Genomic DNA, 22487 nt, shown 5'->3' with positions numbered 1-22487 from the left:
GTGCATTATTCTACAACAATGCACTCAAAATTGATATCTATTTCCTAACTAGATTCTTTGTCATTGCAAAGGGCTAAACTAAAATTTGTGTTATATTCATATGTTTTTATCCTATATAGAATAAACATGTTCATGAAAGATATTTGTGGCAGTTACGTGATGTTTTTTGAGAATTGAAATGTCTCTTGCTCAGCAAACAACTAATGATAATAATCATTAAAGGTTTGCTTTGAAGTTGAATTTTGTGCCACTTGAAAGCTTTATGCGGAAATATTTTGACGTTAGACCTTATAAATTAGATATAAATGGTTTTTATCCAGTCATGTATATAGCTCATTAAAAACCAATGAGAATTAAAAGATGTGAATGTTTTCTGTTCTTTTTGGTGTTGCTGTGACAATTAGTTTTTTTAATTTAAACTAAACAACTTAAAATATTATAGGGACGCTGCTAAAATAATTATACATCGTAACGTTTTTCTGCAATAACAATCTACAAACGCCGATAATTCACCAAACGGAATCAGAAAATATATGATTTGAACTATAAACAGATCCACTATTATTAAGAATTAACAAAATTGCTTCATTAATAAAATGCTAAATTATGCCTTTCGTGAGATTTGAGCATGTATGCGTAAAAATTATCTTAGCTTAATTGCGTCGTTATAACATTAAACGTTCGAAAAGCGTTTTTTTCTACCTTAAAATAGACTTAAATGGTATTATACTGGTATTATATTTCATTTCAAATTCAAATTTAAATGAATTTGGTAAAATTGGTTAAAAATAAGCTTTAACGGCTTGTGCTCTAGTTGTAGTAACTGATTCTGTTTTGAAGGTTTTCATTCGCTGCGGATATATCACGTGGTATGCAATATCTGCACCATCGGAAGGTATATCACGGACGATTAAAGTCAAATAATTTTGTTGTGGATGACAGATGGACAGTAAAAATAACAGGTAAAAATGAAACCCTTTTGAATCAAAATTTAATTATGCGTGAATTTAGAATAACTCATTATCACTCAAAATCAGTTGTAAACACAAATTTTCATTTTAAAATATAATAAGCAGCTTCTGTAACACAACAAACAAACAAAACAAAAACAAAACAAGCAATTGAAAACAACACCAAAAAACATTTAAGAATTATATTGAAAAATTGGTTTATTGTGATTATAATATTATGCTAGATTTTGGTATTCAAACGTTGAGAACACAGAATGAAGTGACACTTGCTGACGAGGACGATGATTTTGAAGATGATGAAGATGAGTTTTATCAAGAAAAGAGAGCCCAAATCTACAAAGCGCCGGAATATCTCGACCAGAAAGCGTACGAACCGACACCGGCCGGGGATGTGTACGCGTTCGCAATTGTTCTAATTGAAATAGCAACGAGGAATGATCCGTATGGGGTTAGGATAATTTTTTTGAAACATTTATGAAGATTTTGTCTAAAACTATTGATAAGAGATTTTAGCTCCTTTGTCAATTGACATACAGCTGTCATACTTACACTGGCGTAGTTGATTATTAGATCATTTGAGTTACCGTGCAAACTAAATCGTTAACATACATTTATCTGTTACGTGAAAAGTGGGCAGTCCATTCTTTTCTCTCAACCTTGTAATTATATTACTTAACGGGATTCTCCTGAGGTTTTTTGACATGCCAGGACTGACAATATATTTCCGGACATTTTTGTACCAATTTATGTTGATTGTTCGTGTTAAAGAAAGCAACAAATATTTCATTCGTTTTAAACATTGACTTTTTATCTAAAACGTATGAATATTTAAGGACGAGGATGCATTTAGCGTCAAGCCTGTAAGGATGACATATGCCCGTGTCCCGATGCTTAAGGTAAATATCGCTTTTTATGCGCTTGTCTATATATTAGTTTCATTTGTATGAAACTTATGTCTATGTTTTCCATACGTCGCTTTACATGGAATGTCAAGTACCTGTCACCTTGAAGGTTTCGTGATAACCGGCGTGTGAACACATCTGCGACTGTTTCAAAATTTAAAATTTCAGCCACTTAGCTCATTTTTGAGAGCATCAGAGTAAGAATTCAGGAGTTGCTGGTTTGATCCTCGAGCGAGACATAACTCCTTACCTACCAATTGATCTCGGACATTGAGTTTAATGGTATATAGTCTGTCATCTTATATGGGATTAGTAGTCGGTTACTTGCAGAGAAACTGGTAATGAATGGTAAGTTTTTTTTTCATTGTAAACAATAGTAGTATAAGACCTCTAATGTTGCTGAAGATTTAAACAAATATTACGGTTATTGAGTGAATGTTGGGATACTATGCCTGATAATCGCCCAACATTTGACGATATTAAGAAGACAGTACACAAGATCAACCCAAACAAACTCAGTCCAGTTGACCTGATGATGGCAATGGTAAGTAGTGTCTAAAATGGCTGTAACTATTCTTACTTTTTAGGAAAACTGTCATATTTTACTTAATTAAGTTTGTTAATGGTATAGTGTTAAATTTAAACTTCGTCTTTAACGTAATACACTCTTTAACGCAGCGTAGCTATGAAGAGAATGAGAAACGCCCAGTTGTGTGCAAGAATATCCAAGATGGAAGCTAGAATAACAAGCAATAAAATTATTTTAGGTTCAAAAACTCTAAAGTAGGCTATTTGACACCTGAAACATCCATATCTTAGATTTACAAAAGTTGAGGATATGTAATGATCGGCATTGGTTTTTTAATTGATAGGGAAACGACCGAGCCTATTTAGGTCTTTATTGATATATACATGTTGGGTTTTTTCTCATTTATTCCATGCATAATGGCTTTAGATAAAAAAGAACTTGAAGCATTTGGAATCAATAGTTGCGGATCGGACACAAGACCGTGTTGCTGAGAAAGCCAAAACAGACATACTTCTTTATAGTAAGTCAACGTCTTTACGTAATTTGTGCCCTTCTTTTAATGTTTAATTTATACACATGTTACCTAATTTTACAATGTTTTGATCTTCTCGTTTGCTAACATTTTAAAAGAATTTTCCTTTATCAATACTCTTGCATTCTGTCATATTGGACCACTTAATTTAAACAGTTTAACAGTTATCGTTTCTACTATGTGATTCTTCTTGGAAATTGGGATGTACACGATTTCACACGAATACATGAAAGCATTATTACGCTTATAATCCAAAAACATTATAAAGAGTTAATGTATTATTTTTATACACTTTTGAAATGTTGACACAGCATTTACCAAATAAAATAATTGACCTGTGTCACGACAAAACCAACATAGTGGGTTTGCGACCAGCATGGATCCAGACCAGCATGCGCATCCGTGCAGTCTGATCAGGATCCATGCTGTTCGCTTACAAACCCTATAACAAGTAAAGAAACTGATAGCGAACAGCATGGATCCTGATCAGACAGCGCGGATGCGCAGGCTGGTCTGGATCCATGCTGGTCGCAAACGCATTATGTTGGTTTTGTTGTGACGTGGCTCAATTGGAGTTTAATTATGTTGCAGGTATGTAACCAAAGGCAGTAGCAGACGATCTCCGACATGGCCGTCCTGTGGAGGCAAAATATCATGACGGATGTACAATATATTTTAGGTAAAAATCATAAACTTATTATAATTATATCAAATATTAATAATCTTTCATGAAGTAAAAAAGGCAAAATGTCATTTGACCTATTAGAACCGCCTCTAATGTCTTAAAACCAATCCAGAATCAAAAACAAATTGACAAAAAAAATTCTCAAATAAATAGCCGTTTTAAGTGTAAAAAAATATTTTGTATATTTTGTGGTTCAGATGCAGCTAGTTTACGGAATGTTGGTGGTTCTACTCAGGTACCTGCTCCTGCCTGAAATAATGCACTGAAGGGCACCTGAGGAATTCCTCCGCCACTACAGCTAGAAAGTCGCCATATGACGTAAAATTTTATTTTTCATTCGTTTTTGTTGCGAAGAATTTAGCCATAATGATTCATGCTTTCGGGCTTTTGTTAATTTCTTAAGTGTCGCAATTCCAAACCAGTTTTACACAGCGTTTGTTTATATCCGTCGTTTTCCTTTGGTAATTTATAGTCGTTAACGCTGACACGTTTATTCTTCAGTGACATCGTTGGTTTCACGAATATATCAGGAGGTAGTACAGCGCTGGAAGTTGTAGCACTGTTGAATAAATTATACATCACTTTTGACGAAATCATCGACAAATATGTCGTTTACAAGGTGGAAACTATAGGAGACGCATGTACGCCATTTTCATGTCAATATACGACCTTTTAGTTAACATACGTTAGTTTACACATTAGGTGTTTTTGAAATATAAGTAAAATTAAAATAACTCAACAATTTATAATTGTTCATATGAGTTCAAATGAGAAAAAAATGAAAGGAAAGCAAATTGTGCGACGTTTACAATTATAGTGAAAATGTCCATTTAAGAAAAAAAAACATCAAACAAACCAGTCAGTTGCATGAGTGAAAAATTGATAAGAATTAACGCATGGATGCAAATACCACAATAAAAACGCATGTTTGTGAGAAATTTATTTCATTTATGAAATATATGCTTGTTGCGACATATTATAAATTTCTCAATAAAGAATTCCTTCCACAACACTCGTGTCAACACTGGTTTTTGTCGTCAGAGTCAATTTTTACTTTCTATTAACTAGTTTTTTGTTTTTTTTTCAAACATAACGTTATGTTTAATGTTTGTTATTTATTATTAATTTGTATCAAAAGATATGGTAGTTTCTGGGATACCTATAAGCACGCTATTTCATGCACGAGAGATTGCTGATATGTCTATAGACCTGGTCAGAGCTTGTGAGATTTTCACCATCCTTCATATGCCTGGGGAGCCTTTCAAAATAAGAGTAGGATTACACTCCGGTAAGTTCTCATCATTGAGTATAAAAGAAGTTAATTCAATTATTTTTGTCAATTTTGTAAAATGAAGTTTACAATGTCATTGTGATTTATGTTGACAAATTAAATTTAAAAAAAAAAACTAACAAAAGATCGTGTCTGAATTCGATGACGTTTCTTTATTTCTAAAAATAAAACCTGCATATTAACATATTTGTCTTTTTTTAAACAAACTATTTGATTATTTTAATCGTATTTTCATCGAAAATGCAATTTCACGTTATGTTTATGATAAAAAAGATAAAAATATGGCGATCATTCGAGACTTTTATTGTTCAATTCTGTTTTTTCGGGTGTAGAAGTTGTATTCTCTTTGATTGAAAGTATGTAGACTACGCTTCAATGTAATCTGAAGACGAATATTTTACGACATTTATATGGACTTTATATGGAAACTTTAAACTTTCCGGAATGGAGAGATCCAAACAAAATACAAAATGTTAAGATATACTTAACAATTGCAGAACGGGTTAAATTGAGTCTGAACACAAGACAAATAGAAAGTGCAACAATTCACAAACCCCCTAGCACCGACTTTCGTGGTATTATAAAAAGGTCACCTAGCGCACTAACTAATCACTGATTTATCACATTTAACTTCATCAATAAAATAGCATGAATCCTTGTCATTTATGCGCTGGCGTAGTTGGCCTGAAAATGCCCAGGTATTGTTTATTTGGGGATACTGGCAAGCCGAATGGAATCTAACGGTGAAGGTAAACTATACTTTTCATTTCTTTTTCTTTATTCTATGTCTAAAATATAAAGAATCACATTCAATTACAGTGTGAGTTTGTTTTTAAAGTACGTTACGTTTCACTTTAATAAATAGACGATTGTGTTAGTTCTTATACAGTTTGTTTTTCTTTCAAACTTTATTTCTTTGATAAGTTCATGCAACATTGTACAAGTAACTTTTAAAACAGACTTATACTAAATAGCAAAACAAGTATATTTCCTATGCCAAATCTTTTTTAGTTGGGATGAATTTGCGAAAAAGATATACAAAAATGTTGTGACTTGATGTACACTTCATACTGTCATAAAACTCATCTATGATACAATCAAAAGTAAATAAAACAAATGCAAAAAGAAACATCATGGGAAAATAAAATGATGGATATATTATAGGATTTTAATAAACATGTATAAAAACATATGCGAAAAAGATATGAATATGAGATTGCGGATTTTCAGAGGTCATTTTCAATTAATGTGTCCTTAGATTAGAATGTTTTTAAGCTAATGACAGTTCGTCTGTTGTAAAGTTGTTGCATCATCGTTCACCTACGGTTATGTTTTTTTTTCTTTCTTTTTCTTTTTTTTAATAACACAATTATTGAATATGTCTATGTTCATTTCAGCATACAAGATAAATATAAGTAATTTCACTTACGTAGAATTGGTTCAGTTTGGCAAATATTTACTAGAAAAACGGGGAACCATTCCTGTAAAGGCAAGTATAGATAGAAATTGAAGACACTCAGTTTTACTTATAAGTGTGCTACATGTATGCACCTTCGTCTTATAACGCATGCAGTACTGTAAAAAACCATAAATGTACTGTACAAAACTGTGTTGAATAAAATAATGTTTGTTTTGTGTCAAGACCTAAATATTTCTTCTTGCTTCGTTATAACTCTATAAGAATTTTAGAATTCAAAGGTTAAATGTTCAATAAGAATTATTATCGAGAGTTTTAGCTATGAACAATAACATGCAATATAAGACTTTTGAAATCATTAATAAATCTATTTCGTAATCCCCTGCTGCAAAGTCATTTCGTAATTGATCAGTAGCTTTTACCTTGTAGAAATAAGTATTTTAAATAGATTTTACAATGATAACAAATAAACCATGATGTGTAGAGAACCCAAAAAATGTTACCCATAAGAACAACGACATACTTAAATTTCAAAAGTCAACATATGGTATGAACGCAATAACTTGTTATTTGGAAATGTTTTATAATAATTTGGCACAAATAATCAGCATCCTGTAACAATTTTCAGAGCGTAATATCTAGGTGGCATTCTAAATTTCTTAAGCTCAAGTTTAACAGTAATCATTTAAAATAAAATGAAAGAATTACTAGTTACAGCCATTTGAGACATAAATAGATATACTTTACTTATGAAACTGTTTCTTTAATTTCAGGGTAAAGGTGAAATGCTAACATGGTGGTTGACGGGAATTGATCCGGCATATGTTGATGAAAAATACAAAGAAACTGAAAATGAAGACATAAACCAAAACAGTTTAATATCAGTTCGGGAATCCCGAACCAAACTTAACAGCTGTTAGGAAGACATTTCAGGTATCAAGTCTGTAAAAGCAGAGGACATTAAAAAAGAGAAAACCTAAAAAAATGGCATTGTTCCCCCACCCGCTGAATACTTCGCGAAAATAACTTCGGTAGATCATAATGGGGTCAATACTGAAACAAACGATAAAGATGTTGCTAAAATTTGAAAACGAATTGCGTTTTCAGATGCGCCGCTTATTGACAACCAGTTTACACCTGTTGAAATACCGGAAGCAGGTGAAACGTGTGACTTAGAAAAAACGTGTGATAGAGCTGAACTCTCTAGATCTCTTGTAGATATCTCTGTTAAAGATCCTAATACAAACACACATACAGATTCTAAAATATCATAAATATACTAGCCATAAAACATTATTTATCAATATATTTTTTTGAAGTGCAATGCATTGATGAACGAAAATATTGTTCTGAAGCATTTACACCTCCTTTTATGTACTGCTGAATGGCATTGGATATGTTTAAAAAGGATTTCATAACTAACTAGTCATATTACCCTTTCATATTTAAAACAATAAAATACTGTTTCCAAATATAAATCTTTCAAACTGTTCTTCAAACCCTCTTAAGACTGTTCGCTTGGACTCAAATTTTTACTAACTCTGACTACCTGACACCTTCTTTCTTATATAGAGTTGTCTCGCTTCCAATCCTGAAATAAGAAAAAAACCTGTGTAGACTTAAATGTAGACCTATAGTATTTAACAGAATAACTTCCTCATTTAGGGACATGTTTAACTCTTTATTTTAAAACATATTTGCGAAATCTTCTTTACCCGTAGTTTAGATCTATTTTATCTAACACGCCATTCCTTGTTACAAAAGCTGATAAACTGTAGCATCTTATCATTTATGCAACGAATTACATTCCTAATACAGAACCGCTTTTCTTTTTCTAAAGAGTTTTTATTTTCAGTGAGGAAACATATTTTTTCAAGGGGGGGGGGGGCGGGATTCAAGCCCAAATAGGGGCAAACTTATGTTTTCAATTTGTTCACCTTCTTCTTTTTTTGTAAGGTCAGATTACGGATTTTTTTTCTTTTTCTAGAATAATCTTTAATTAAGAAATATTTATAGTATTTTATATAAATTTTGTGCGAAGTTAGAGCAAATATAGTACCTTTACAACTTAAAATATTTGTATTTTCAAATCCATATGTTTGCACTGTATCTAGATAATTGTTGTTGTAAAATAAAATGATGACCCATTGATAAATGACAACATATGCTAGTTATTCTGAACCGTTCCATCGAAACTTATAGATACCTGTTTTAATAGCAAACAAAAACAACACATATGTTTTTCTTTGATTGTGTTTGTTATGATTTAAACCGTTTTAGTTTTAAAGTTAGAAACAAAACAAAAGTCAATTTGACACCATTCTTTTAATTTTTAAAGAATATTTATTGTTGTTGTTCTATATAACTGATACCAAAATTCAACTTTAAACGTCAAGTTTTTTCAAACATAGTAGTGAACTTTTGTTATTGTTTGTATTTATCTGAAGAATATGATAAAGTTATTTATTTTATAGTAATAAATAATATAAAGTTTAGATGACTTTTGAAACATTCTCAGTTAAACATCTTGTACCATAAATGAGATATAACTATTGAAATTGAATTTGCTAATGATTTCATATTCTGAATATATTTTCCTACAGTAAAGAAATTTTAAGAGGAGTACACTTTACCAATCATGTAAAATAAACACATATTTGTACAATAAAGAAAAAAATGCCATTAAACATACCGGTTTTTTATTCTAATATAATCATGTAGTCATGTTAACATTACTTAATTTAAAGCATTATGTTATATAATTGAAGACAACAATGCTAAAACCAGGAAAACAAGCAAGATCAGCAACCTGACCAGTGACTCCGGGTTCACCGACAAATCTGATGATGTTGGAGGTGAAAGTACAAATGTAACAATGCGCAGTTTCAAATCTTTGCGAGGTAATGTAAAGCTTTAGTACACCTTTGACAATGCGCAGTTTCGAATCTTTGCGAGGTAACGTAAAGCTTTAGTACAGATGTAGCAATGCGCAGTTTCAAATCTTTGCGAGGTAACGTAAAGCATTTCTTGCGTTGTTTCTTAACATGTTTTTGTATAATTTAATCGTTACTCCAAAAGTGTTTTGCAAATCATTACTTATGAATGGTAAAAAACAGCTTCGTTTATCTGCTAGCAATGACATCAATTACTGGTAGTGTTAATGATGGAGATGTTGACAATGGCGACGACGAATATGACGACGACGGTGGTTATGATGATGATTATGATGATGATGATGTGGATGATAACGCAAAATTATAATTTTATGATAACTGATGATTACAATAAGGGGATTGAGGGTATAAATGGTTGATAGTAAAACTGATGGTTACTTGTGACTGATAAATGTAACAGTGTTGACGTTTTCTTATGTTTAGTTTTTATTTTCAGATGCAGACGAAGAATCCAATTCAACGCCCTATGAATAATAATCTCAAAAATATTTTGAAAATGAGAAAACAATCATTACAAAGATAGCAGTTATGATATTTGATATAAATGTACATTAAACAAGGAAAATAAGTTTAATGTTATCTCAACATTATTTTGATAGTTTTTCATCTGTTAACGATAGCTGTAATATTTTTTAATAAAATCAGTTGTTGGTTTTTTTTTGGTTTTTTTTACATGACAAAAACATAAATTTGTACTAAGATATGAAACTTTTTAACGGAATTAAAGCTTTCTAACAAATACAGTGACAAGAAGGTTCAGTTTAATTTTTAATTAGCATAATCAAGAAAAAGTGTGAGTTACCAAAGGTAGCGTGGAAATTGATGAATAAAATAATAATAAATGTGGGTTTGGTGTATTCGGTGTTTTTAATTTGAAGAATTGTCCTATGTCAAACAGCAATGTATATACGTATATCTCGTTAGGAGATCAAAATTACACTTTTCTCTTGACAATGCTTTCAATTATCGTCCATGAACAGGCTCAATCAAACCGAGCTTGCAACATTTTTCAATTTTGTCGTGTTTACATTTCTTTAGGGATTTTTTTATTTCTCTCTATTGTAAAACGTACCAATGACAACATTTTTTTGTTACCGAAAATAGAACCAATGTACAAAATCATATTGTACCTTACTGCTAGGTCATTTTGTTTTAAAAGAAACATATTTCAAAAAGTGACACGCGTACAATATCTGTTTTGCATTAAAAATAGTATGCTTAGGATTCTTGCTAATTTTACTGGCTCAATAATTTTTTCGACAATTGGAGCAATGATACATCTACATGTAAGTTTTATCTCCCTATTTCTCGATGTAGCTCTATTAAAGTCGTCATTGACATACCATTGATTTAAAGAGAACAGCAATTGTGAAAGTTAAAGACAAGTTATGTAATCTTAGGTTTAAACGCCTCTAAATAAATATATTTCCACAACTTTATATGTCAAAACAGCACAAATATTTCAATAGGCAAAGGTAATAAATAATAAGTGTAATAAAAATAACTTATTTTGTAATCGCCATCGTAGTATATAAAAAATATATATACTATGCAGACCTGTTTCTATTACGGTATTTACGGGTAACTATTCTGTACAGGTGAACTTCAAGATAAGTGTTTTTAATCCTCAGTAAGCATACGATTCATAACAATGAAAAGAAAAAAATATGTTTCAATGAGGGAACCTGGAGGTCTTTTTGAGATTGATTATCTTAACCATATATAAATTATTCATTTTTTTATTGGCTTTGACAATATTTTGCATCTACAAGGCGTTTCGCGTAATTATACTTAATCAAGTCGATTATAGTATTAAAACTTCCTTTTTAAAATTAAATTGTTCAAATACTATGTATAACCTTTAAAAGTCAATGTCATAAAAAGACAAAATGCCATTGGCACAACTCCATATAATCGATATGTAACAATAAAATATTCTTGATCGGAAATGTCAAATGTGGTATATTCCCTTGGAATAAATTGCATTTAATTTTGTAGATAGTACAATTATTTGAAATATCAATTAAAATATTTATGTGCGTCTGGCTAGTTTTATCATATAAAGCATTAGGGACCATCAATCTTTATTGAAACACATTTGCAGATGTATGTCATTAACATTATTGAAACTATCTAAAAACCCTTCACGGTTTTTGCTGTTACATACATTCCCATGATACTTTTATAATGATGTTGTTTGTGCGTTTTGTGCTTTGCGTAATATTCAAACGGTATTGGCTTTTAAATAATTCACGGCAAAAAGTATAGTCAAATCACTTAGCATTCATCGAAATGTCAATTAAATACCAAATGCAAAATATCACGAAATATTTATCGGATAAATGCAAACCTTTATATGTGACAGTCTGAACAACTTATCATAACATTTGGATATATGAAAGCAAACAGTTTGATATTTTATTTATACTAATAATAAAATATGATCAGTAAACATTTCCGTTTCGTGATTTTACTTTTTATTCTAAGACAAGCAAAATTGTCATATTTTGCAACAGTTACTGATATAATGAATGAAATGTCAGTTACTAATTCGTCTACTGCAAAATATGTGGAATCGTCAACATTCAGCATAGCGAACTCGTCAAGTACAACACCTTCAAAATCAAATGGAAATTATTTGCCAACGACATCAACATTAAATAAAGTTACTTGTGATGAAGCATCCTTGCAAAGACATTTATTCAAGGATTATAACATCAACGTGAGGCCAGTAACTAATTTCTATAGTCAAGTTAATGTCACGTTGGGACTTACATTACGTAAAATTCAGCATGTTGATGAAATTAACCAAGCATTTACGACAATTGTAAATCTACTTCTTTACTGGACGGATCAAATTCTTACTTGGGATAAAGCACACTGTCATGGAATATCGAGCATTGAATTTCCATTTCACGATAACATTTGGATACCTGATTTAATGATATACAACGCTTTAAAGGAACCGGGTAAACTTGGCATAAAAGACGCCTTTGTTAGATTATATGACAATGGACAAATTTTTGTGTGGACACAAATTAGCGTTGAAACTGCATGTGAAATTAAGACAAAGAAATATCCTTTCGATGTACAAATATGTGATATAGCCTTTGGAAAATTCATCAGTCCTGACGATAAGGTATATATACAACCATTGTCAGAGAACATTGATTTATCAGAATATGTTAACATCGCTGAATGGGAGATAATACACAATCAAGCAACCATAAAATTAATTCCATTTAACATATCTTCTGATATTCTTGCAGGCGAGTCAGCAATCGACACCCTTAACTATACGGCGATAATATATACTGTACAAATCCGACGGTCCTGTCACTTGTGTCTCCATAATGCGATCATCCCAGTTCTGATTCTGGCAATATTGAACCTGCTGACCTTTTTCGTTCCTTGCGAAAGTGGCGAGAAAACCAGTTACCCAATTTCTATTTTTCTAACCTTGGCAGTTTTCCTGACAATTATTACACAATCTTTGCCAGAATCGGTTGATGGCGTGTCATACCTTAGTTCCTATGTAACATTTCAACTCTCATGTAGTGCGATAACTCTTTGTTGTGCAATTATTTCGTTGCATCTCCATTACAGAAAAAGAAATGTAATGATGCCCAAATGGATTCATCTGTTAATGTGTAAATTCAATTGTCGCAGAAATTTGTTTGCAAAGGAAGACAAAACGACGGCAGCAGAAACATGGAATTTAGAACATGACCAGCAAGAACAAGAAGACAAAATATTAGAATCTCAAAACGAAGAATATGATTTAGATGTATCGTTTATATTTGACAAGACAATGTTTACATTACTAACAATTTGTGAAATAGTTGCCACGATATTTTTTATCTATATCATATTTAACTGAAACTACATAGCATAGGTATACATGCACTGTGCTCATCATTGGGTAAAATACTTTAATTGTAGGAATTTATTGAAATCTAGGAATTTCTGAATGTATTTGTCTTATTCATAAAGAATGCTCAAACTATGTCTAGTAATCTGCATTTCTTATTACTGGTCGAGTTAATTTAGTCCTTTTTTAAATAAAATCTGATAGGTGTTTCATATTACGGTGTATTTATACTGTTTTCCTATAGTGTGTATAGTTAAAAACGTAACATGACTTCTTTGCGTGTACTCAAAAGTATTTATTTTACATTAAAAGGGAACCGTTATAGCATGAATCAGCAATTGCAAATATCAAATTTTAGCAATCAAATTTTAGCATAATATTTTTGATATAACACAATACACGTGTTTGACTTATTAAACCATTTACAAATGGCGTTTCATAATTGTACAATAATCTTATTTTGTGTTTGTTACTTCCATGCAGTACTGCTAATTTGAGAATACAGTGTAAAAAATAAATATGTTGTACATTTGATGAGTATCAGAATATCATGGTTATGTAGATAATAATTGTTCAGTTAGTAAATAAAAGAATTTTACTGCTTATGCATTGTTGTGTGTGTATTGTTTCTTGTATGCAAACAATGTACGCTTACGTCAACATGTCATCATAAGCTGAAAAGTTCAGAATTACTTATTTTAAAACCTAAATGAATGGTGATTAAATGGTAATTCTAGATAGCTTGGTCAATGTTTTCCAATGCCAATCGATCAAAACCGATATGATAAGTAAAACTATAGTGATAAAACTGATATCTTTTAAACTAAACCTTTTATTTGCAAATGTATCGACAGACCTTCAAAGCAGAGTAACTTTAAGTTTTATTCCAGAAAATGTGTTTTCATCCAGTTCCTGTTTTAATGAAACAAAAGTACACTTGTAGGTGATTTTTAACACTGATGTTTAAGATAGTTCTAAATGATTTTATTTAATTCCTTCCAGTCTTATATTGATATATTGAATTTTAAACAAATCATCGCTGATTTTACAAGAATTATATACAAAGAAAAATACAAACATTGATTTATCAGGCAAATATGCATCAATTGCAGAAATTAGTGAAATGTGGCGTACCTCAAGGCTCCATTATAGGTCCTCTACTTTTTATACGTCCGTTTCAAAAACGGGTCGTATTATAGAAATGCCCCTGATGGGCAGTCGGTTTGGCGGGCGGTAGGGCGGGCGGCGTCCAATTGTGTGCGGAGCATAGAGGGACTTGATTAAAACAACAAAGAAATGTTCACCATTATCAGAAGCCGTGTCTGGGTTAAATCTAAAATTCACACTAAGAGCTCATTGAAAATCTGTTATCCGAAACAAAACTTTAACATACATTGGGGGATTTCAATGCAACGTAACGCAAATGTTTACCATTGTGAGGCAGAATGTTTTGCGTAAAATGCAAGCCCCTGCAGCCAAGGTCAAGGTTACACAAAGAAGGCAAAGTTTAGGCAAATATATGAAGATTTGTAAAGTGGACCCTATGACAAGCTATATCATGCACATAAACAAGGTATCTAGGTTAATGGTTCAGGTAACAGAAGTCATTGAAAAATGCCATCGAGAGGTCAAAATTAAAATAAAAACAGAACATGTGTACAGGGCCATTTAGTCATCAGTTATTGACGGATTGTTACATAAATGATAGCTATTATGACTACAAGTGTGACACATGTAATTAAGGTTAATATTTGCAAGATCAAGGTCAATAAAAATGATAAAATATCCAGATATTGTCAGGATATTTCCCAGAGCATATCTCTTTATCTCTGTCAAAAGCTTTTTTATAGGCGTAGTAAGCGACAATGTTGCCTTTGATTCAATTGATGACATCAACTGTAGGGCTTATATCTTTTCACACATTTACAAAGACGTGAACTTCCTTGAAGGCAGAAAGTTTGCCATTCAACAACAGAGCACAACTGAAAATGTTGCAGAATATATTTATTGAGCAGGGATAAACGCAACCTACTGTTGTAGTCTACAACACCTAATGCTAGCTTATGCAGAAATCAACATATGGTACAATCGCGTAAATGCTAGCAGGCTGAGAGTCCCGGATCAGACATGTCCTGTGACTGACAAGGTTTTTTTTATTGCATTTACGTAAACAAAAAAAATAACATAAAGGATTTCTGCATGCTTTATTTACTAATTAAACATTAAACAATTTCTCTGTACAGTACAACATCTGCACAACAACATGCTTTGGGAGTCAAAGCATTTTTTCATTATAAGATGGTGTCGCTCTGAAATAAAAGTTCAGTCTTACTTCAGGAAAAACTGAAAATGTTAATAAAGAAATTTTTGTTTTTAAACGTGTCACTCTGTGGAGGCTGCACTACATTTCAAGGGCTATATTTTACTCTGGAACTACAGTGACACAATTGTTTTGTGTTTTAAGTTAAAGAGCGCTACATACGCTTCATGGCAATATTATCTTCCGTGTTATTACCAGAAAATTTATTTGTTTCAACAGCTGATGTGTCATTAGCAGTGTTTCGATACTTGCAAAGCTTCCTGTGAATGGAAGGAATGACATTCTGTTATTTGAGAGTATCCATCTAACATTGACGAGGTTCATTATATAATCGTTATATATTAATTTAAAAATGTATCGCATATAAGTATATGTAAATATTGAAATATGCCTATTTAATTAATTAATATAAACTGTTTAATAATTTTTAATAAGTAAAAGTTTTACATACAAGGAAAAAACATTTGTTGCAGAGTTTTGTTTCATGTTAATGCTTGAATTTCATTTTAAAATGAGAACAAAAAATGTTGTTGTAGCAATAAGTTCACACAATCCTAAAACGCTAAACATTAGTTTATCAAATGCATAAGATAAATCCTCTGATTTTAAGTTTTCATTACATTCAGAAGCAGTTTCAGATTGTTTTGTGTCCGTATGATTTTCCGTGGGAGTAGCATTGTAATTTTTACATTCTTTAATTTCCATTTGCTGATGTCTGAAACATCTTGCCAGTCGGCATGCTGTACTTTGTGCCTGTGACTTTCTCTTTTTGTGGTGGATTTGCAAAGAAATAACGGCACACAGAAGAATCGTTGCACTTACTGCCAACTGAAACGTAACATATGAACTTAGGTAGGATACGCCGTCAATTGACTCTGGTAAGGAACGTGTTATGATCGTCAAAAAGACCGCTAATGTTAGAAACATCGCTATCGGGTAGCTCAGTTTCTCGCCGCTTTCACAAGGTACAAAAAACGTCAGAAAATTTAATGCTGCTAGTACCATGACGGGTAGGATATTGTTGAAAAAGCACAATTTGCAAGACCTTTGCAGTGTTAAAGTATATGTAATCGATGTGATATTTATAACATCGACTGATGAAATATCTGTGTCCATGAAAACTGAAATATTAATTGGATCCACTGTTGTTTTGACGAAAGTATCTTTAATTTTCCATTCTGCTATTTCAACATATTCGTTCATGTTAACATATTTTTCTAAAGGTCTAATATTTATTTCCAAATCGGAGCTCATGAATTTTGTGATGACTATGTCACAAACCTGCATATCGTAGGGATACTTTTTAGTTTTGATTTCGCAAGCTGTTTCAAAATTGGTTTGAGTCCACACATAAATTTGTCCGTTATTATTCAATCTTATAAAAGCATTACTTACACCAAGATCTTCTGGCCTTTCCAAAGCATTGTAAATCATTAAATCAGGTACCCATATATTTTTATTGTAAGGAATTTCAATGTTGTTTATTCCAATAAACTCAGATTTATTCCATTGTAGCGAATCATCGTACCAGTAAAGATTCACATTCATGGTAGATTTAAATGATTGTCTTATTTCATTTAAATGCAAAACTTTTCTTAACGTTAATCCAACAGTGACAATAACTGGCTTAGAATAATTGTTCACTGGTCTTACATTTGTGTTGTAACCCTTAAAGATTTTATTTTGTAATTCCAACTCCGGGAATTCTAATTCACATACCGCCGTTTGTATCAAAAACGTGAATACTAAAATAACATATAAAGTCATGTTTATTTATTTATTATTTTTTTCAAGTCAGTCACTTTTTTCAGACAACATATTGTGATTTTTGCAAAAGCTCCTGCTGACAAATATAAGAAGTTTTTTTTAATTATACGATCGAAATGAGTTAGAAAGCCGCTAACACAATCACTTCCGAACCATAGCAATGTTCCTATAATTTCTGCATTGAACGAATAAATAATACGGCAGACATTGACCTTTAAGTATACTAAAGCATTTGCATAGATATTTTACCAAAATATTCAAGTCGGATGACTTTTTCTGATCGGCATTATCGGAATCATATTACATTAGCTCCATTTGCATAGCACATATCAAAATTTATCAAAATTACTTAACACCTCACAAGGGACGTGGCATTATCGTGTTGCTTTCACATTAATATTATTCTATTTTCTCATTTGGGAGTCGTTCCCCTTCAAAAAATTCGATTTTATGTAGTTTCGCCTATTCATCATTCCTTTTAGGCCATATGCATTCTTTTATTTTGGATCGTACATCGCTTTTCATAGAACGGCACTGACATGTAACATAAAAGGTTTAATAATAAACGTTGTATAAACAGCCGTGAAGTAAAGCTTGCACTCTTCAATACAGTCCATGAACAAACTCACTCAATCCGAGTGTGCAACATTTTTTAATTTCGGCGTTTTGGACGTTTTTTGTCTATTTTGTCTACAAACAATTGTTTTAAAGTAGCATGGGCTACAATTTATTCGATGAAAAAGAGAAATGATAGATCACTAAAAAAGACACTTAAAATATTTTGTTACCTTGACTAGGATTCGAACCCCGGACCTCTCACATCATATGAGAGCATGCTGCGCTTGGACTATTTTTTATATATTTTGTCAAATAATATGTTAACAAATTTTAAGTCACTGTGTGCTAGTTGATTACCGGATTATTTGTATACACCAAATGACAATTATTTTGAATGATTTCTATTAATACAATGAACGGAATGAATAGAGCGAGAGAAACGTCCATGCCTGACCTATGCTGGAACGATATTTGACATTGTGTCTCCTTCTATTCCCGTGTTTGGATTTGCCGATGACCACACGGCTAACAAACGCTTTAAATCACTATTCGAAGAAGCGTCTGCAGTTCAAGACCTCGAACAATCCGCCGTCGACACCAATGAGTGGATGAACGGAAACAAATTGAAAATGAATAACACAAAGACTGAGTTTATTCGTTATGGAAGCCCTCAACAATTAGAGAAGTGTTACACAAAATAAATTTATATTTGTGTTAATAAGATCGAATCGCAACATTGTATAAGATATCTTGGTGCCTTCTTAGATGAATCTTTAAATTTCAAAGAACATATCAAAAGAAAATGTAAAACTGCTATGCTAAACTATTTAAAGATCACTAGCATTCGGCAGTATTTGTCTTCTGATGCCACTAAAACACTTGTTTTATCTCTTGTTATATCTCATTTGGACTACTGTAACGTCATATTGTACGGTTTTTCGCAAACTGAGTTATCTAAACTTTAACGTATCCAACACATGTGTGTTAAACTTGTATTAAATAGATCAACATTTGATCGCTCCAAGCAAGCACTTTTCGATTTACAATGGCTGCCCATTAAAGCTCGTATACATTCAAGATTCAAGTTAGTAACGCAGTAGAAATACAGGTACACATCATGAAACATTAACCATTAATCGCTTATAACGTATAAAGTATTACTGTAATTCTGAATTTTTCTTCTTTTCCAAAATTCTCAGTACTTTTTTCTCAAGTTTCATTTTATTTGAAATATATGGTTCATGCTGCTTTAAACATGAAAATGGTGAAATTCTGAATTAAGACACATCCCAAAATATGTCCAAAACTGTTGAAATAATGCAATATAAAGTGCAGCATATCTATAGGTATACTCATTTTTTCTCACTTTTGGGGTCAATTTTCGCTAAGGATCAGTAAAATATAACATGACTTTGACAGAACAAATCTTTAATAAGTTCATATGTCACGCCTCAATGTTTAGTCATAAAAATAATTTTAACATTTTATGTTTTATTAGGTGAACTGTATATAAAAATCTTAAATACGTTGCTATTTGAATGCAATAAGAAGAAAGTATGAAACTAATACATTTTAAATCTGTTATTAATCTTTCCAATAGTCAGTCAAGTGTTACGATCTCTAAACCATTCAAACAGAGGTAATCAAGTTTCTTAAACACATGAGTAAAATCGTGTCTTTCGCGTGATTCCAGTTACTGTAATGTACAGAATATTATTCGATTTTTATTGATCTGGATCTTGGCATTTTATAAACTGTATTTTCCTTTGATACTATCATTAATCACAATACAAGTGTTACTGTAAAAGAGATTTTCTTTCTGACTTCTGTTTGATTAACGACATCTTAATTCCAAATAAATATGCTAAATGTAATTGTTGCAATGACTTCACATAATCCGAACACGTAAAACATTAGCATATCAAATGCTTTTGATAAGCCATCCGAGTGAAAGTTCTCATAACGTTCGGATAAGGTTTTAGAACGACCATTTTCAATATAATTGTCCTCGTAAGAAGAGTTCATATTTTTACATCCTTTCATTTGCGTTTGCTTACGTCTGAAACATTTTGTAATTTGACATACTATATAGTGTATATATGACTTTCTCTTTTTATGGTGGATGTGCAGAGAAGTTACGGCACATAGAAGAATCATTGCACTGACTGCCAACTGGAAAGTAACATATAAACTAAGGTATGATGCACCATCAATCGACTCTGGTAATGATCGTGTAATGGTCGTCAAAAATACCGCTAAGGTCAGAAACATAGCTATCGGGTTACTCAGTTTCTCGCCACTCTCACAAGGGACAAAAAACGTGAGAAAATTAAGGACTCCTAATATCAATACCGGTAGGATAATGTTGAAAAAGCACAATTTGCAAGACCTCTTTAGTGTTAAAGTATATGTAATCGATGTGTAATTAACAATATCAAAAAGAGGAAAATCCGCTTCCGCGGACAGCGTAATATTAAATGGAATAACTGTTGTTCCAACGGAAGTATCCTCTATTTTCCATTCCGCTATTTCAACGTAGTCGTCCATGTAAACATGTTTTTCTAAAGGTCTTATTTCTATTTTAGCATCTGAGCTCATGAATTTTGTGATGACTATGTCACATACCTGCAAATCGTAGGGATACTTTTTAGTTCTAATTCCACAGGCTGTCTCAAGGTTAGTTTGAGTCCACACATAAACTTGTCCAATATCATTCAGTCTAATAAAAGCGTCCTGTACGCCAAGATTTTCCGGCCTATCCAAAGCATTTAAAACCATTAAATCAGGTATCCATATATTTTTATTGTAGGGAATTTCAACGTTCTTTATCCCATGAAACTCGGATTTATTCCATTGTAGTGATTCATCATGCCAATAAAGATTAATATTCATGGTAGATTTAAATGACTGTCTCATTTCATCTAAATAGAGAACTTTCCTTAACGCCAATCCTACGGTGACAACAACTGGTTTAGAACAATTTTTCACTGGTCTTACATTCGAGTTGTATCCCTTGAATATTTTATTTTGTAACTCCAGTTCTGGATATTCTAGTGCCAATATTGTATATTGCATGACCATTGCCAACGCTACGAATATATGAATCTTCATATTAAATTAATCTTAATCCATGCAATTACATTAGGCATTCATTTATAGTGTTTTCTCAACACATTAGCTGATGACTTATATTGTAAATTTTAAGATTTCCTTTTTTAACTAACTGCGATTGAGTGTTGGTCATACAAACAATTACATGGATATCTTATTTGCCCTCTCATTAAATACAACCCATAAGTTCAGGGAAAAACATATGTCATAGTAAACAAAAACTTTGGTTAATGTACCAAAGTATCACAATAAGCTTTCAAATAATTCAAATTGATACTCAAAGCTTTTATAGATTTTTATTAATTAAATCCTTTATTAGTTTAAGCTTCCATTATTACACATACAAACGTTCAACAAACAACTTTTATTGAAATGTCTCAGTTTACAAACCCTTTCATCATCATTTCTGATTTTTATAATACATTTTATTGATTGGGAAAAAACACATTATGGAATCATTTATATATCATATTTCTTTTTTAACAAGAATCATTTATTTATTTTTATCACTTATAAGAGATGTTTTATCCCTCTTCATTATTAAATAGTTTGTAGTTTTACACTCCATGTATGAGTTGTTTTCTCTTTTCAAAAGGTGAATATATTTATTATATGTGTAAAAAAGATAAGCAACGCTAGCGCTAAGATAACCTTGAAATGTGGAACTAAACAGTTAAATTTAAAACTCGGTTTGACAACTACATGACAGCTCCTACATCTTTCACGTTCATTAGATCTCCATCACAGTGGCATTTTTGTAAAATATACTCCATTTATAAATATTTGATTTAAACGTAATGCTATTAAACAGTAATGGCATTTTTTGATACTTTCCTAAATGTTTTATGATTGCAACAATGAAGTTTTTAAGACTTTAAGCTTCAATTATTTATGATTCATTATCAATTTAATTATGTTAGCAATTCTGAGTGATTTATTTTTGTATCGTATTTCTTAAGCTTATTTCATACTCATTTTAAGACAACTGCTTTTTGTGTTACGTTTTACTAGTTTACTATATGACACAGTTAACATCAATCCAAGATCACAGAAAATAATAAAATTATACTATTTTTAATGAAAAGGAACGGTAAATTGAAATATATATTGCACCCGGTCGACAGAAATCGAATCTGATTCAAGTCATCTACTTGAGAAAATGATAAATCTTGACTAAAACTTTTTTGTCGATTAATGTTAAATTTGTTGGTTGGTTGGTTGGTTGGTTGGTTGGTTGGTTGGTTGGTTGGTTGGTTGGTTGGATGGAGTCGCCTTAATGTATTGTATATTAATATGACGCATATATGTATTTCTTTACACTTTTTCAATAAATCCGAAAGGTATATCATTTTCATGATTTTGAAGTTAAATATTCAAAAAAATCATCGTTCACTTCGTTATCTCGTGTTTAATTTTCTTTTCGTACCAGCAGGTCATTAGAAGCCTTCATCAATCCTACACGGAACTGCATTAATCAATTTGTGAATAAAATATTTAAAGACTAGAAGCCAAACACAAAAACAATACCGCTTTATCTCGGAAATGCCGTCTGCTTGTTTTTCAGTACACCGCAGTTTTG

General features: G+C 31.6%; 3 protein-coding genes and 1 pseudogene across 3 annotated transcripts; 2 read left to right on the top strand and 2 right to left on the bottom strand.

Annotated features, from left to right (window-relative positions):
- Positions 1–1188: 1188 nt before the first annotated feature.
- Positions 1189–4972, top strand: LOC132718839 (retinal guanylyl cyclase 1-like; annotated as a pseudogene).
- A 6836-nt stretch (positions 4973–11808) lies between these two features.
- On the top strand, positions 11809–13161 carry LOC132718838 (neuronal acetylcholine receptor subunit alpha-6-like). The gene has a single exon (XM_060702578.1). It carries the CDS (start codon positions 11809–11811, stop codon positions 13159–13161), a length of 1353 nt encoding a protein of 450 aa, XP_060558561.1.
- A 2190-nt stretch (positions 13162–15351) lies between these two features.
- Positions 15352–17386, bottom strand: LOC132718846 (acetylcholine receptor subunit alpha-like). Its single transcript, XM_060702584.1, has one exon. The coding sequence runs from the start codon at positions 17237–17239 to the stop codon at positions 15974–15976; it is 1266 nt and encodes a 421-aa protein (XP_060558567.1). The 5' UTR covers positions 17240–17386; the 3' UTR covers positions 15352–15973.
- Positions 17387–19642: 2256 nt separating this feature from the next.
- Positions 19643–20908, bottom strand: LOC132718837 (acetylcholine receptor subunit alpha-1-A-like). Its single transcript, XM_060702577.1, has one exon. It carries the CDS (start codon positions 20906–20908, stop codon positions 19643–19645), a length of 1266 nt encoding a protein of 421 aa, XP_060558560.1.
- Positions 20909–22487: the final 1579 nt, after the last annotated feature.

This window comes from Ruditapes philippinarum, unplaced genomic scaffold (assembly GCF_026571515.1).
Source record: "Ruditapes philippinarum isolate M1 unplaced genomic scaffold, ASM2657151v2 ctg1271_1_1_1_1, whole genome shotgun sequence".
In the NCBI taxonomy this organism is placed as follows: Eukaryota; Metazoa; Mollusca; class Bivalvia; order Venerida; family Veneridae; genus Ruditapes; species Ruditapes philippinarum.
This window is presented reverse-complemented; position numbering and strand designations above follow the sequence as displayed.

Bases quoted from the DNA above. Each gene is read 5' to 3' on its own strand.
- LOC132718846 (XM_060702584.1), bottom strand. From the start codon at position 17,239: ATGACTTTATATGTTATTTTAGTATTCACGTTTTTGATACAAACGGCG.
- LOC132718837 (XM_060702577.1), bottom strand. From the start codon at position 20,908: ATGAAGATTCATATATTCGTAGCGTTGGCAATGGTCATGCAATATACA.
- LOC132718838 (XM_060702578.1), top strand. From the start codon at position 11,809: ATGAATGAAATGTCAGTTACTAATTCGTCTACTGCAAAATATGTGGAA.